We start from the raw sequence: 18,636 nt of genomic DNA on the forward strand, positions 1-18,636 counted from the left end.
CAGGATCGCTCATGCAAGCCGTTTGTCTTAGCTCGGGTTATACTTTCCATGGACAAATAATTTGTTAATTAAAAAATGAATTAACCTGGATTTTAATACTGAGTCTGAGTTTGTACTGTATGTACTAGAGAAATATCCCATCATAATGATTTGTAACGCAAACCTTTCTTTTTCAGGAGGGTTAACGTTTTTAGCAACAGATAAAGTGGATGCTAATGGTTTGATTGACGCTTTTTCTGGAATAGCATCAGGAAGTGGAGATATATTTAAACAGGCTATTCAGGTGAGGCATTGTTTTTAAATAAAATATAATTGTACCTTCTCATATTCTTGTGTGAAATTGCAAATTTGGGGAATCGCTAACTCCTTTAAGTCTTTCATGAATTTTTAAGAAAATAATAGAAGGTAAAACAAAATGGCATAAATGTTTTTTTTTACCGGCGTTAAAGGGACATTCTAGTCAAAATTAAACTTTCATGATTCAGATAAAGCATGCAATTGTAAACAACTTTCCATTTCAATTTTATCATCAAATTTGCTTTGTTCTCTTGGTATTCTTGTTAACGTAGACATATGCTGATTTCTAAGCCCTTGATTGCCGCTTCTATTCTCAATGCATATGTGCCATATAGATAACTTTGTGCTAACGCAGTGAAGTTACTTATGAGAGGGCACTGATTGGCTTAAATGCAAGTCTGTCAAAAGAACTGAAATAACGGGGCTGTCAGAAAAGGCTTAGATACAATGTAATCACAGAGGTAAAAAGTGTATTAATATAACTGTGTTGGTTATGCAAAACTGGGGAATGGGTAATAAAGGGATTATCTATCTTTTTAAACAATACAAATTGTGGAATAGACTGTCCCTTTAATACTGAAATTTAGTAACATCACTTTTATTGTGCAGCACAAGCGTATATTTACAGAATTTATGCAGTATTGTTTTTATCAAAAAGTAATATTGCTAGCAATTGAAAAATGCTTGAAAAAAAGTTTTGTGTTTTTTTTTTTTTTGCTGTTTAGAAACTAACTATTTATATAAAACCGATATTTTTCTTTTATGATGCAGATAGAGAATACAATTTTAAACAACTTTTCAATTTACTAGAGATGTGCATTCATTTTGTTACGGATGCAAATTCTTACCTAAAAATGAATATTCATTTAATTTTCACAAAATAAACATCCAAATGAATGCACCAGCAAAAATGTATTCATTCATTTTCTTTAAACACTTACCTCCAGTGCAGGGGTGTCACTGTCAAACTGGCGGCCCGTGAGCCGCATGCAGCTCACAACTTAATGTTGTGCGGCCCACGCCACTTGCATGAAAAATAATAATTATAATACAGTATGTGTATTACTTAAAGAGCGAGTTCGCTTACTGTTAGTGATGTGCATAGCACGGCCTGGACTCTGAGAAGAAGAAGTGGGGTTAGCACGCCTCTCCTGTGCGCTAGAGGTAAGTATAATGCCACAGGTGAACGGTTTTTTAACCTATAGCAAAGCAATATTTACTATCATTTAATGAAAAAAATCTAAATGTTCCACAAATATTCCATTTTCATTTTTTCTTTAACAAAACGAATACCGAATAGTGCTGCAGACGAATATTTAGGTAAACAATTTAATTTGCAATGCACAAGTCTACAATGTACTTCTTTTATCTAATTGTCTTTGTTCTCTTGGTATCCTTTGTTGAACATCATACCTGGGAGCTAGCTGCATTTATATATGCCTCTTGTCATTTTCTTACCAATGTATTCAGCTAGCTCCCAGTAGGGCATTGCTGCTCCTTCAATAAAGGATAGCAAGAGATTGAAGGAAAGTTGACAATAGAAGTAGATAAATGTAAAGTTGTTTAAACATTTATTTTTTTATCTGAATCATTAAAAGAAATGTTTTGGGTTTCATGAACCTTTTACTAAATAAACAATGTGTAATTAACTGAAAACAAACAGAAAATATAGAATACCTATAATTATTGATTAGACGTTGCAGTAATGGATATATCATTGTTTTCACAGCTGGAAAGCGCTGGATTAAACCTTGGACCAAATAACTGTTTGAATGGCACTGTTCACATTGACAACACTGTGGGGAATGAAACGTTTTTCCTGGTTACTTGGCAAAGTGCAGTGCCAGGTATCAATTTACAAGACCCGAATGGGAGAATATACACGGCTGCAAGCTTCTCCACTGACCCTACTTCCAAATCATCTAGACTGGAAATCCCTGGAACAGCAGAAGTAAGTAATTCCTAATTTACTAGATGTAATTTGTTCTCACCCCTGTTAGAAGCCTTGTACCTTTAGTATAACCAATTAATCACCAGTCCCCAGAATGCAGTTCAGCTTTAACAACCTTCTTGTTTAATTTGAGTTGCTTCAGGTTGTTTTCATAGCACAATATCTCAGCAGTACAAAACAAAACCTACAGGCTGGGTGCGGTGTACAAGGGATTCAGGGGAGCAGGTGCAGGCACCGTTCAAAGAGAAAATAATACATTTCTTTAAAGTACTTTAATAAGACAGCTCTATTGCAAATGAGTGTATCTGCTTCCTGGTTTATACCATGTCCCATATCATCTACAACAATAACCTTGGTTCTTCTCACTGAAAACAACTTAAAGGGACATAAAACGCCCCAAAATATCTTTCATTACTTTAGAAGCTGCAAATGCCTGATTGACACCCCCTGGTGGCGGCCGATTGGTTGCAAATGTGCAGGCGGCGGCATTGCACAAGCGTTTCACTAGAAATGCTTGTGCAATGATAAATGCCGACAGAGTATGCTGAGACCATTTATCGATGTCCGCCCGCACATTAGTAAATCGGTCCTAGTGAATGCAATTTTGAATCAACTTTACAATTTACTTATATTATCTAATTGCTTTGTTCTCTTGGTATCCCTTGTTGAAAAGCATACCTAGGTAGGCTCAGGAGCAGCAATGTAATACTAGCTAGCTGCTGATTGGTGGCTTCACATACAGTATATGTGTTTTGTCATTGGCTAACTAATTCAGCTAGCTCCAAGAAGTGCACTGCTGCTCCTTTAAAAAAGGATAGCAAGATAATGAGGCAAATTTGAATAGAAGTACATTGTAAAGTTTTTTTTTTAATTATTTGTCCTATCTGAATCATGATTTTTTTGGGGGGTTGCATGTCCCTTTAAGCCCCATATAATATGTTCTTTTAAAAGATGTATGTCAATGCTGCTCGTAAACAATATAACAGCAAATATTGATAGACAAATCTCTAAGGCTGTCAGTTTTCCTCCACAAAACCACTAGTCAGCCATTTGATTTTGTCATCAGTTCCTGTAAGTTACATACCTATCTAGGACCTCAGATCAGACCAATTATTATGTTGCCTCTATCATCTGTAAACCTATCTGGGACTTCAGACTCTGTTGCTTGATGTTCACTTTAAATTATATTTCCATATTGAGCCCATAGACTAGAACCAATCAGGTTAGTGTACATTTTTCCCTCATTTTTATTGGACAGACAGTTAAATAAAGTAGTTTGCCCAGTTAAATACAAGACAGCCCTACAGATTACTTGGGTTTTTGGTATCAGATTTTGAGGCATCACCTGTTGGATTGTGCTGGGGTAAGAAATGCCACTGATATTTTAAAATGTTTTGTTTAAGGATTCAAAGAGCTTCAACAAGGTTTTAGTTAATATTAAAGGGACAGTCTAGTCCAATATAAACTTTCATGATTCAGATAGGGCATGCAATTTTAAACAACTTTCCAATGTAGTCTTATCACCAATTTTGCTTTGTTCTCTTGGTATTCATAGTTGAAAGCTAAACCTAGGAGGTTCATATGCTAATTTCTTAGACCTTATATGACAGTTTTTCACCAATAGAGGGTGTTAGCTCATGTGTGTCATATAGATCAGTGGTTCTCAACCAAAGTGACCTCAAGGCCCGGTAAATTTTAGCTAGACATGTCCGGGGCCCAGTAGTTTATTTATATATATATAGATATATATATATATATATATATATATACATATACATACATAGGGCCATGGAGTGTGGGGTCTGGCCCTGGAGGTTGGGTGCCCTTTCTCTGGCCCTTAATGTTGGGGGTCCTTGCTCTGAAGGATGAGGGGCCTGTTGGGGGCTGGGCAGGAAGGCTACCATGTTCATTTGCATACAATTTAATACATTTTGGTCAGTGTGAGACAGTGTTCCTGGGGCCTTGATTGGTCTCAGTCTGCACCTGGTATGCAGTGGGGTAAGAGTGTGCAGTGGGGGCATGACAGGTCAGGGCCCACCAGCAGGGCTATCACGGCCCGGTACTGGGCCACGGCCCGGCTGTTGAGAAACCAGGATATAGAAAACACTGAGCTCATGCATGTGGAGTTACCTAGGAGTCAGCACTGATTGGCTAAAAAATGCAAGTCTGTCAAAAGAACTGAAATAAGGGAAGTCTGCAGAGGCTTAGATACAAGATCCTCGCTGAGATAAAAAGTATAATAATATAACAGTGTTGGTTATGCAAAACTAGGGAATGGGTAATACAGGGATTATCTGTCTTTTAAAACAATAAACATTCTGGTGTAGACTGTCCCTTTAAATAGGATGTCAATGGATGTAAAGGTTATGTCCTAGAATATACAGGATAGTAATAACATTACATCACCACTTTTACTATTTTTGCAGATATGTAGCAGGGTTATGTTTGTGAAGTCTGCAGTGATCATTTTCAATTCTGTGAATCGGAAAGCCATAATATTCAAAGATAAATTGCAGGAAAAGAAATAAATGAAATATATTTTAGCCAATTTACTTTGCCTACATAAACATAATGAAATATTTTATTTTGCATTCTCAACGAGTGTCATGTCTTTTGAATGAATGCATTAAAACATCTAGACACAAAACATTTATTCTTCTTTACTCAAATTATATTTAATAAAGCATTACATTTAATTATATTTATAATAATTACATGTTTTATGTGTTTATTTTAAGAGAGGAGCTTGGAATTACAGTCTTTGTAACAAATATTCAGGAAACCAAGCCATAGGCATTACCGTGAACTCCAAGGCAGCTGATGTAAATGTGCCACCAATTACTGTCAATGCCCACATGAACCGAGACACAAACCAGTACCCAAGTCCAATGGTCGTTTACGCATCAGTGAGTCAAGGTCTTCTGCCAGTGAGGGGAGCAAAGGTGACAGCGACTATTGAGCCAGTGACGGGTAGTGCTGTCACTCTTGAGCTTTTGGACAATGGAGCAGGTAATTTATGTGATATTCAGAAGAAGGTTCCATATAAATGAGTAATTTTGGAAATGCTGTTAAAAGTGGGGTTAAACACTCTTAAAAACTAATTAACAATTACATTAAGCCTATAATCAAAAGAAATAAAAATAGTAAAGGGTCATTAAATAACAGCATAATGTGGAGTTACTTAACTTTCCTTTTAATTATTTTTAATAATCAGACTTGTCTTTTTTTGAACAAATATAATATGCAGAATATATTTAAACATGAGTGGTTCCTGACCAGCAATACTTAAACTGTGACTTGGGATCTACTTTTTATAAAGCTATGTTATGCTTATATATATATATATATATATATATATATATATATATATATATATATATATACACACAAATATTATAGTACTGAAGACCAGCGTACCTAGGGGGAAAAAAACAGTTTATGGGATGGGAAACAACAGAGCAATCTTGTGATCTTCTGGTCAGCATGTGAAGATCTACTGGGAAATTTGTCTCTTCCCCTTGAGTAAATTTATTGTAGACCATAACAATTGGGGGTCCTAACAAAGGTTGCTACATAGCTCCATATCAAGGGTAGAGGGAGATAATGGAGGTCTTCATAATTTTTTATTACTTTTTCTGCTTTGTTAATTTAAATCTTTCACCAAAGCAAATTACCTGTTACCTACATTACATAATTTCCTTATTTAAGATTTGAGTCCAATAATAGGGATGATCACAGTCTCTTGTTAATTATCTGCATGTTTACAGCTGCCCATGAGAAGTTTTTGATGTTGATATGATCACAAGCAGACATATCCATTGTTAATGAGAAGCCCTTTTTATATTATCACGTTTGGTAACTAAGGGTCCTAAGTATAACATGTGCAAGTCCCAATCTAAATTCTTCAATCTTATGAACACATTTGCTAAACTCACTTATCAGTCCACATCTAAATGGACTTGTTAAACTCCAGACATCCCTTTTTAGACTTATTACCAGGTTCCAAAAAAACTATTTGGACATAAGAATGGTTTTGCTCATGCACAAAACACACTGACATTATTCCTGCCATATTGGATGATATTAGGAAACAATGTCACCAGAGATACAAACACCATCTGCTCAATCAGTTAGAGTTAATAAGGGAATGGCCCATGAAACACACATGCTCACTGTAACCATAATTCCCCGTGTTCAAATCCCTTAAAGAGAGAGAAACACATAGTGCAATACTTTTAGAGCACAAACATCTCACTTATTACAACTACTACACCCTACAGAAAGGCATCCCTTAACATGCAGGCCCTTCAACCTGTGATGTCATTGATCAGCCCCTGATATCAACAGGTTATTTGTCTTTAATTGTGTCTATTTATGTTTAAATTAAGATATCACAAGATTAACAAGGCCAAAAAGATATTTGGGAGGGAATGATTTCTTGCGTGAGGAGTATTAATGGTAGAAATGTTTTGGGATAGTGATCACTTGGGAAATACACTGACAGTGAAACACAATATTTTTTGTAGTTGAGCACTAACAAAGCTCAAGGTAAATATGTTTGTGTTGGTATTACAAAATAAAGTAAAAAGTTATCACTTGATCGAGAGAGAGAGAGAGAAAGAGATACTTAAAAATGAAAAGAACATTTCTTCTAAGTAAAGAACATAGGTATTTTATGTATTTCTATATTATAAAAAAACATATTACATTTGTTTAAAATTGATTTTTGATATTTCAAGGTGTTTGACTGGGAAGGGCTAAATATTTACACATATAAACATACAGATACACAGTTATATACATACATGCATATATACACATACATATACTTTCGATCCCTTATCAGTCAAACACCTTGACATTTACCATATCCATTTTAAACCCTTGTAATACATTTTTTCCAATAATAAACATATTTTATGTAAGTAAAATCAATTTGCACAGTAATCCTAATGCCGTCCAGGAATATTGATAGCGCAGCACTCTAATTGTAATCTGGGTCATTATCGGTCAATCCTCCTAAATTGAATTAGTTTTATCATTTGCATTTTTAAATCTCCCAGCATTTCATTTCTATCATAGATGAATATTCTAATGATCATTAGCAATTTCACTGAAGTTTCTTACATTAAAAGTGTAGCTTGAGAAATATTATAAACCTTTTTTTTTTTTAAGAAAAGGTCATTTGTGTTTATTAACAGGTGAACTGAGCATAAACAACATTTTTAACATTGAAACAAATACATGAGAATAGTTGCATAAATAGTTCAAGAGTTAATGATGAATTTGAAAAGTTAAAAAACCCTGCAGCATGCTGTGTATAAGTTGTTTTCTGATGATTCTGAATATTTCAGTTTAAGTGTTTCCAAAAAAAGTTTAGAGGCTTGTAAACATACTATCAATGCATTTAAACAATGGGATAAGATGGTTACTGTAGGTTTTTCTAACAGAATTGAATGGCGTTGAATTTTAAAACAGTATGTACAGGAATTCTGATTAACCATAGAACAAAGTTACAATGCCTTTCACTTGTTTCCATGCCAAACAAATAGCAGAATTTAACTGAAATCATTATGATATCTGATATGATAAAATTAATATCACCAATAAATTCACGGCAGATAAAGTTGCCCCTCCTAACACTGCACCTTGTCTTCTGCTACTGGCAATGCATCAAAAGCTCATACCGAGATCACATATTATTACCAAATACTCATATTCCAATAAAACTGTCTCTAGCTCACTGGACCTTGTCATCTTGTACCAGACTGCAATAAAATATGTCACTGTGCCTTGTCACTTGATAATAAAACTGTTTTAATTCCCTATTAATTACTGTTTGCTGTGTACAATCCTTGTATTTAACTGGGAGGAGGCAAAAATAGCAAATAAGAAAAAACAGGAAAATATGTTTTTTCATATACAGATATAATACCCATAATATTATATCACATGTGCCATTACATTAAAACATTTGCGTAAAGTGATGGTAAACGATAGTCACTCGCATTCAAGCATCGTAATCATCCACAAAACTAAGCCTAAGCTTAATGTATCTATTTTTATTACCATCCTTATTAATAATTTAACATTGCTTTGCCACCTTCCTCTGCCTGAAATTAATTAAATTAAATTAATTTTTTTTCTGACAGTTTCCTTTATATCCAATGAAGAACTGGGTGAGCTGGTGCCATTTACTACCTACATCACTTCCCTTGTAATAAATCCAACCCTCCATATGTAGAGAGCAGGTGGCAACACTCTCTACATCACACTATCACTAATCACGGATATATGAGGGGTTGGAGGGACAAGCGGAGCTCAGTAAAAAATAAATTATTAAAATAGAAAGAAAAAATAGAAGTGATTTAAAAAAAAAATTACTTAGTGGTTTGATTGTTATGAAATAGGTGATTTGCCATCACTTTAAGTAACTAAAAATATAATTACATACTACAAGATAATAAAAGCAAAATCACTTTCCTCCAATATGTTTCTATGAGCAGTGACAACTTCTTTAGGGCTAAAAAGGCTAAACTATAACAACCTTATTATTTTTCTGACAACTGTACAGATGGTTCACATACAATGTCCTAATCATATATAATTTTTATTCTACCTTCATACCTTTCAGGTGCTGATATTGTAAAGAATGATGGCGTATACTCTAGGTATTTTACTGAGTTCACGGATAATGGACGATATAATTTAAAGGTTCGGGCTGAAAGCAAACAGAATAGAAGCCGTCTAGCTTTCCCGATGAGTCGTGCTCTCTATGTGCCTGGCTATGTGGAAAATGGTAGGAACTGATTTTTTTTTTGTTAACTGCAGGATCATTATAGTATGTGAAAGAAATACTTCCAATCCGTGTTGAAAAATGTATTTAATTTTTGTGCGCTTTAAAAATAAATGAAAAGTAAATGAGAAAATAATCTCCAAAATACCACTAGTAATCAGCAAAGCTTTCAAACCCACATTCCTAACCTGTGTCTGTGTTAAAGAATCAATCACAGTAAAAGGCTGCATATACAAAACCGTGTTTATGAATGATTTCATGCTGATGTTAACAAAACTGGTCTTTTTCCTTCAAAAACTACAAATTTGCCTATGGTAACCATAAAACACAATGGATTATAGTGACTACCTTCAGTGTTTTTTGCACATTGATAAAATGGAATGCAAAAACCTGTAAATTAAAATGTTAAAATGAAAGACAATGATTGATTTTGTAAAGTACTAATTTTTACAATTTACAACTGTCGATTATTGGGAACTCATTTAGAAATTCAGCAAGTCTAATACAGCGTTTTATTCATCCGAACTCGATAAAATGATTGACAATTATTTGCTAACATTCTATGTAAAGAATACAATTATAATTATCAGATACTACTTTCACTAGATGAATAAAAAAATAAATATGTAAATAAATAAATAATAGAGACATAGGGGCCCATTTATCAAAGGGCTTGCGGACCTGATCCGACACTGCGGATCAGGTCCGCAAGACCTCGCTAAATGCGGAGAGCAATACGCTCTCTGCATTTAACATTGCACCAGCAGCTCACAGGAGCTGCTGGTGCAACGCCGCCCCCTGCTGACTCACGGCCAATCGGCCGCCAGCAGGGAGCTGTCAATCAACCCGATCGTATTCGATCGGGTTGATTTCCGGCGATTCCTGTCCGCCTGCTCAGAGCAGGCGGACAGGGTTATGAAGCAGCGGTCTTTAGACCGCTGCTTCATAACTTGTGTTTCTGGCGAGTCTGAAGACTCACCAGAAACACGGCCCTTCAAGCTCCGTACGGAGCTTGATAAATGGGCCTGATAATATCAAAATGGTAGATTTGGGTTATATAAAAAATAAAAAATATATTTTTTTCCTATCTTTAAGGTGTAGTGGACATGAACCCACCAAAACCTGTAATCAGTGACAATGACATTGCCCTTGACTTGGGAGCTTTCAGTAGAACGGCATCAGGAGGATCTTTTGTGGTCTCTGCTGTACCTCCTGGTCCACAACCTGACATCTATAAACCAGAGAAAATTACTGACTTAACAGCAAAAATTAACGAATCCACAATTGTGTTATCCTGGACAGCAACTGGGGATGACCTGGACCAAGGAAATGGTACGTGTTTTTATTGTAGACTTGTAAATCTAAAAGTACTTTTATTTTAAAAATGAAGCATAACCAGCATTATTATTATTATTATTGTTAACAATTATATGATTAAGTGTGATACCTTTTGATGGATCCCTAACTCCGCTGTGCTGATTCTCTATACATTTTAGCATAGGCAGCCCTAGTGGTATGACAAATAGGTGACCACCTAAGGCCTTGCTTGTGAAAGGGCCTTGCAGGAGAAGAGATAAAAATGTGCACCTTTTTCCCTTGGGAAAGTTACATTTTGGCAGAATAGTGCTCCTCCTGGTACAGCCAGATATTCTAACCAACAGCCTCTTAGACACAACAACCAGTTATCTGACTGCTGTCAAGTGCAGGCTTCCACCTTCTGTCTGCTCCAGTACTGTGCTGTCACCCTCAGCATAATCAGGAGCAAAGAGGACACAGGCATCATTGACCATGTAAGAGGGAAACACTTACTATGGCTATCTTAAAATATCTCCTAGGCTAACTCTGGAAGAGAGAGCTTTTTAATCCCTTTGCAACCAGAAGTGATAACATGCTTGTAACATTTCTTATATTCTCTATCTCTCCTCACTCTCCTCCCTTCCTCTCTCTTTAATCTCTTGTCTCTCACCCCTCCATTCCCTCTTTTTACCTCCTCTGCTTCGCCTCTTCTTTATTTGCTCTCTCTCTGTGAATCCGCTTCACTCATCCCTTTCTCTTTCTTCCCCATCTTTCTATAATTTTTCCTTTCTCTTGTCTATCCGTTTCTCTCAATTTTATCTTTCCTCACTCTCGCCCTCCTCTCTTTTTCAATTATGTCTCTTTCTGCCTATCTCTCTACTGTCCCCCTCACTTTATCGTCTTTCTCCTCTCTCTCTCTCTCTCTCTCTTCATAATCTCTGTTTTCTCTCTCTCAGCTTTTTTTCTTTCTCTCTGAGATGCATTGCATGAGAATTTCATTACATAAATTATTATATAAATAAAGGAAAAAGATGGAAGAGTCTTGTACACATACAAATATTAAACATATTTTAATTACGCCTCAGGACTAACTCTAGAGCCATCTTTGCATTTTAAATAGTAACAGTACATTTAGTATATGTAAGGAAAATAACAGAATATTTAATTGTTTTTACTAATAAATATTAGCAGCGTTAGAATGATTTATATATATATATATATATATATATATATATATATATATATATATATATATATATATATATATATATATATATATACTAAATCAAGCAATTGCACTCACAGGACTTTAACAAACCATCAAAAAATGTATTGGAAAGTTTTCGAAGGATACAATCCCCTTCATCAGCATCATGCTGATGAAGGGGATTGTATCCTCGAAAACATTCTAATACATTTTTTGATGGTTTGTGAAAGTCCTGTGAGTGCAATCGCTTGATTTGGTATAACATTATATTTTTTCACCCAGGCAGCTGGCAATTGGTGGGTTGGTCTGAAGATTGGTATAGTATATATTTTATATTTATTTATAAATATATATATATATATATATATATATATATATATATATATATATATATATATAATCATTAGTTGTGTACCTACTAAAACTGTTTACTCTTGGATATCAGTGACACGCTGGACAATAAGGTATTAAATAATTCCTTGATGAAATCAGTTTAATAAAATATGAAGTATATGCAGAAAAAGTGAAATTAACAGAGTTTTAGACTACAATGTAAAAAGCACAAGAAGAGCGCAACAAAGGGATCAATCTAAGTGCAGTAATAAAGGTTATTTATTGTAGCCCCTTAAAAATAGGTTGCTACTTACAAGATTAAAAACATATAGAATAAATGCAGAAAATCATCTGTGATCGTTAACAAACAGTATCCTCCCTGCGTTAGAAAAAAACCTTCTCTTGAAGTGGGATCATTTTGTGGTATAACTGTATTCGAAACTCCGGTTCAGCTAGCCATCCATAATACACTCTGATGATATTTGTACAAATAAACAAGACCAAGATACAAAGTATCCCTCGGCTGTAGTGTTACTGATCGATATGTCCGGTATGGAAGCCTCACTGGGAGAAAAGTATCCAATTTACTCGACGTACGTTTCGTTCCGTATCGACTGAACTTTTTCAAGAGTAAAGATTTTAGTACTGGGTCCGTGATTTATACCTATAAGTCCCTGACTCCATTCTTTTCGTCATAAGATCCTTAAAGTGCTACGATTTCTTAAAAAAGGCCGGTTATATTGAAAAACTGGTAATTTTAGACAAACCAATCCAATGGAATCCAAAAACTTACTGTAAATCTGTCTACTGAGTTTTACATACTTTGCAACAATGTTTTCTAGTTTATAATTTTCTTTGAAACCATAATCTAATAGTGTACTAAAAGAAGAAATGTGTTGTCTTTTCTTGCATTACCTTCAAAAGAAAGAAAATAAATATATTAATGATAATTATATTTATCAAAATAATGAGGCCCATTTATCAAGTTCCATATGGAGCTTGTGGGCTCGTGTTTCTGGCGACTCTTTAGACTCGCCATAAACAGCAGTTATGAAGCAGCGGTCTAAAGATCGCTGCTCCATAACCTGTCCGCCTGCTCTGATGAGGCAGACAGAGATTGCCACAATTCAACCCGATTGAGTACGATCATGTTGATTGACACCCCCTGCTGGCGGCCGCGAGTCTGCAGGGGGCGATGTTGCACCAGCAGCTCAAAAGAGCTGCTGGTGCAATGCTGAATATGGAGAGCGTATTGCTCTCCGCATTCAGCGATGTCTGTCGGACCTGATCCGCACTGTTGGATCAGGTCCGACAGACATTTGATAAATAGGCCTCAGTGTATGTAACAATTAAGACATAACCAAATGTCTTAGGTTTGAGGTATCCAAATGTACAAGTGTAATAACTTGATGTAACAAGTAGTATAGGATTTTAAATGTATTAAAGTAAGTTAAACAACTATCTCATAAACTAAATTTGCAATTCTTGGCAGAGCTTGCACCACCAATTTTTTTATGTTATCATAAATAATTTATAATATGCGCTACCTTCTCATTTCAGCATCAAGATACGACCTTAGGATGAGCACCAGTCCTAAAGAACTCAGAGATAGCTTCGAAAATTCTACTTCAGTGGACATTTCCAGTTTAAAACCACAGTTGGCCGGATCCAGCGAAACATTTACCTTTGTTCCTGAAAATATTGTTATAGCAAATGGCACCATCCTATATTTTGCTCTGATTGCATTTGATGAAGTGCCACAAAAATCTGATTTATCTAATATAGTACAGGCGGCTCTTCTTATCCCTGCAGCTTTAGAAACCACAACTAAACCACCTACTACACCATTTTCCAACACTAATAAACCTAATGATAATTCTAATCAAATTAACATAACACATCTGGCACTGATTATATGCTCAGCAGTAATTATAATTTCTATTATCATAAGCGTTACTGTTTGTATCGTGAGTTGCAAAAGGAAAAAGAGAAATCCTGAAATTAAATTGTGAAGAAACCTTATAATAATTGTAAACCTATGTAAAATATCATTAAATATATATTTTTAATCAGAGTTTTTAAGTGCTTTATGTTATTTCAGAAAAAAAATAATGTATGGTGCGAATAGTTTATACAACAGGAAGCTTTTATTATTATTAAACAAACAAAAAATAATAATATTTATTTCTGGAATTTGTGCTTAATTTTACTGCAGAATTAGCATATTCATGCTATTTTTTATTTATTTTTGCAATCAGTACTGCTGAAAATAGGAGTTTTGAGCTAGAGATATGTATTGTAATTTAATTTTGACCCAAAGTGCGATCATCATAATATATACTAAAAATAAACAATGCATTGATTTTTGGTCTTAGAATGAAAAATTACAATGTACATTGTTATAAAATTATATAGAGGCATAGACAATTTAAATTTTTCTTTTGTATATTATTATTGTATGCTGTATCTTCAGTGAATATGTTTTAATCATTGCTGTAATCTCACAACCAAATTACAGAATTATATTTATTTATTCTAAATTAATATTCTTTTTCTAAATAATACAGATAATTGTGATGTGAACCTAAAACTTCCTTTCATTTACACTCAGGAAGGGATTAAAGGGACAGTGAACACCTTGTTATCAGAAGACATTTATTTTGTGTTTTTATAGAATAACATATCAGGGGGTCCATCTGATAAAAATCGTCGCCCGCAAAAGCCGGCGACGCCAATATTTACGCTGGTTTGGTATCACATATACGGCGTAACCTAGAAGTTACGCGCGTATATTTCTTCCGTCGCCCGTAGTTTTTTGGGCTATAGGCAGGTATACCAAACCAGCGCAGTTTGGTATCCAATATGCAGCGTAAGGACTTACGTGGCGAAAATGGAGAAAACGTACTCCATTTTCACCTCGCCACAAAAAGCAGCCGTAAGAAGCCTTACGCTGACTATTGGAGCCCCATAACTCCCTAAACTGGCTGCTAAAATAAACCTAACACCTAACGCATGCGCAATGTCTATCTCCCTGTCAACCGCGATCTTCTAAAATAAACCTAACACCTAACGCATGCGCAATGTCTATCTACCTGTCAACCGCGATCCCCCCCCGAAATCCCTAATAAAGTTATTAACCCCTAAACCGCCGCTCCCAGACCCCGCCGCCATCTACATAAACTAACCCCCTACTTTGAGCCCCTAAAACCGCCGCCATCTACCTTATCTATCCCCTAATTAGAACCCCTTACACCGCTGTCATCTACCTTATCTATCCCCTAATCTGACCCCTTACACCGCCGCCACCTATATAAAAATTATTAACCCCTATTCTAATCCCCCTATACCGCCGCCAGCTATATTAATATTATTAACCCCTAATGTAAGCCCCTTACACCGCCGCCATCTCTATTAAAATGATTAACCCCTAATTTAATCTAACTACCCCGCCGCCAGCTATATTATCTATATTAACCCTAAGTATATTAAAGTTAATATAGGTATTACATTATATATATTAACTATATTAACCCTAATTATATTAGGGTTAATATAGTTAATATAGTTACTATAGTATTTATATTAACTATATTAACTCTATCTAACCCTAACACCCCTAACTAAATTTATATTAAATTAATCTAATTCATTTATAAACTAAAATATTCCTATTTAAATCTAAATACTTACCTATAAAATAAACCCTAAGATAGCTACAATATAATTAATAATTACATTGTAGCTATGTTAGGGTTAATATTTATTTTACAGGTAAATTGTTAATTATTTTAACTAGGTATAATAGCTATTAAATAGTTATTAACTATTTAATATCTACCTAGTTAAAATAATTACCCAATTACCTGTAAAATAAATCCTAACCTAAGTTACAAATACACCTACACTATCAATAAATTAAATAAACTACAAACATCTATCTAAAAATACAATTAAATTAACTAAACTAAATTACAAAAAAAACAAACACTAAATTACAAAAAATAAAAAAAAAAGATTACAAGATTTTTAAGCTAATTACACCTATTCTAAGCCCCCTAATAAAATAATAAACCTCCAAAATAAAAAAAATTCCCTGCCCTATTCTAAATTAAATAAAAGTTCAAAGCTCTTTACCTTACCAGCCCTTAAAAGGGCCTTTTGTGGGGCATGCCCCAAAGAATTCAGCTCTTTTGCATACAAATACAATACCCCCCCCCCATTACAACCCACCACCCACATACCCCTATTCTAAAACCACCCAAACCCCCCTTAAAAAAGCCTAACACTACCCCCCTGAAGATCTCCCTACCTTGTCTTCACCACACCGGGCCGAACTCCTGATCCGATCCGGGCGATGTCTTGCTCCAAGCGGCAAAGAAGAATTCTTCCTCCGGCGATGTCTTCCTCCAAGCGGCAAAGAAGAATTCTTCCTCCGGCGACGTCTTCCTCCAAGCGGCAGCAAAGTCTTCATTCTTCCGGCGGCATCTTCAATCTTCTTTCATCGCTCCGCCGCCGCGGAGCATCCATCCCGGCCGACGACTGAACGACGAATGAGGTACCTTTAAATGACGTCATCCAAGATGGCGTCCGCCGAATTCCGATTGGCTGATAGGATTCTATCAGCCAATCGGAATTAAGTTAGAAAAATCTGATTGGCTGATTGAATCAGCCAATCAGATTCAAGTTCAATCCGATTGGCTGATCCAATCAGCCAATCAGATTGAGCTCGCATTCTATTGGCTGATCGGAACAGCCAATAGAATGCGAGCTCAATCTGATTGGCTGATTGGATCAGCCAATCGAATTGAACTTGAATCTGATTGGCTGATTCAATCAGCCAATCAGATTTTTCTAACTTAATTCCGATTGGCTGATAGAATCCTATCAGCCAATCGGAATTCGGCGGACGCCATCTTGGATGACGTCATTTAAAGGTACCTCATTCGTCGTTCAGTCGCCGGCCGGGATGGATGCTCCGCGGCGGCGGAGCGAAGAAAGAAGATTGAAGATGCCGCCGGAAGAATGAAGACTTTGCTGCCGCTTGGAGGAAGACGTCGCCGGAGGAAGAATTCTTCTTTGCCGCTTGGAGGAAGACATCGCCGGAGGAAGAATTCTTCTTTGCCGCTTGGAGGAAGACATCGCCGGAGGAAGAATTCTTCTTTGCCGCTTGGAGCAAGACATCGCCCGGATCGGATCAGGAGTTCGGCCCGGTGTGGTGAAGACAAGGTAGGGAGATCTTCAGGGGGGTAGTGTTAGGCTTTTTTAAGGGGGGTTTGGGTGGTTTTAGAATAGGGGTATGTGGGTGGTGGGTTGTAATGGGGGGGGGGGTATTGTATTTGTATGCAAAAGAGCTGAATTCTTTGGGGCATGCCCCACAAAAGGCCCTTTTAAGGGCTGGTAAGGTAAAGAGCTTTGAACTTTTTTTAATTTAGAATAGGGCAGGGAATTTTTTTTATTTTGGGGGTTTATTATTTTATTAGGGGGCTTAGAATAGGTGTAATTAGCTTAAAAATCTTGTAATCTTTTTTTTATTTTTCGTAATTTAGTGTTTGTTTTTTTTTGTAATTTAGTTTAGTTAATTTAATTGTATTTTTAGATAGATGTTTGTAGTTTATTTAATTTATTGATAGTGCAGGTGTATTTGTAACTTAGGTTAGGATTTATTTTACAGGTAATTGGGTAATTATTTTAACTAGGTAGATATTAAATAGTTAATAACTATTTAATAGCTATTATACCTAGTTAAAATAATTAACAATTTACCTGTAAAATAAATATTAACCCTAACATAGCTACAATGTAATTATTAATTATATTGTAGCTATCTTAGGGTTTATTTTATAGGTAAGTATTTAGATTTAAATAGGAATATTTTAGTTTTTAAATGAATTAGATAAATTTAATATAAATTTAGTTAGGGGTGTTAGGGTTAGATAGAGTTAATATAGTTAATATAAATACTATAGTAACTATATTAACTATATTAACCCTAATATAATTAGGGTTAATATAGTTAATATATATAATGTAATACCTATATTAACTATAATATACTTAGGGTTAATATAGATAATATAGCTGGCGGCGGGGTAGGTAGATTAAATTAGGGGTTAATCATTTTAATAGAGATGGCGGCGGTGTAAGGGGCTTACATTAGGGGTTAATAATTTTAATATAGATGGCGGCGGTGTTAGGGGCTCACGTTAGGGGGTTATAGATATAATATAGCTGGCGGCGGGGTACGGGAGCAACGGTTTAGGGGTTAATAACTTTATTAGGTTGCAGCGGGGAACGGGAGCAGCGGTTTAGGGGTTAATAGCTTTTTTATTGTTAGGATAGTGAGGGGGGATAGCGGATAGAGGGTTAGACGTGTCGGGCTATGTTAGGGAGGCGTGTTAGACGTGTCGGGCTATGTTTAGGAGGCGTGTTAGATAGTGCGGGTGATTTAGACTTTAGTCAGGTTTTATAGGCGCCGTCAGTTTCTAACGTGGCGCAAGTCACTGGCGACTCCAAAAATCTGTACTTACGCAGATTTCTGGACATCGCTGGTTTGTGAGACTTGCGCCACTTTAGCAAGTGATGGCGCCGCATATTGGATGGCTCGAGTTGCGAGCTGAAACTGCGGGCAACGTGGGTTCCCTCGCTTGCGCCGCAAACTGCGATCTATATCGGATCGCGCCCCAGCAAAGTTGTTTGTTTTTTTAAACAAGTTAACTTCCTTTTTTTACTGCAATTGTTTTTCAATAGCCAACCATT

The 18,636-nt window shown here is 35.7% G+C and overlaps 1 protein-coding gene across 1 annotated transcript in view; it reads left to right on the top strand.

The window, feature by feature from the left end:
* Nucleotides 1–13,892, top strand: part of LOC128641111 (calcium-activated chloride channel regulator 1-like) — a 119,599-nt gene extending 105,707 nt beyond the window's left edge. The window contains exons 9-14 of the mRNA XM_053693686.1: nucleotides 177–283; nucleotides 2,027–2,248; nucleotides 4,987–5,257; nucleotides 8,883–9,047; nucleotides 10,140–10,376; nucleotides 13,441–13,892. Of these exons, the coding sequence (XP_053549661.1) occupies nucleotides 177–283; nucleotides 2,027–2,248; nucleotides 4,987–5,257; nucleotides 8,883–9,047; nucleotides 10,140–10,376; nucleotides 13,441–13,892 (1,454 nt within the window). The remainder of the gene's footprint in view (nucleotides 1–176; nucleotides 284–2,026; nucleotides 2,249–4,986; nucleotides 5,258–8,882; nucleotides 9,048–10,139; nucleotides 10,377–13,440) is intronic.
* The last annotated feature ends 4,744 nt before the right edge of the window (nucleotides 13,893–18,636 follow it).

This window comes from Bombina bombina, chromosome 10 (assembly GCF_027579735.1).
Source record: "Bombina bombina isolate aBomBom1 chromosome 10, aBomBom1.pri, whole genome shotgun sequence".
In the NCBI taxonomy this organism is placed as follows: Eukaryota; Metazoa; Chordata; class Amphibia; order Anura; family Bombinatoridae; genus Bombina; species Bombina bombina.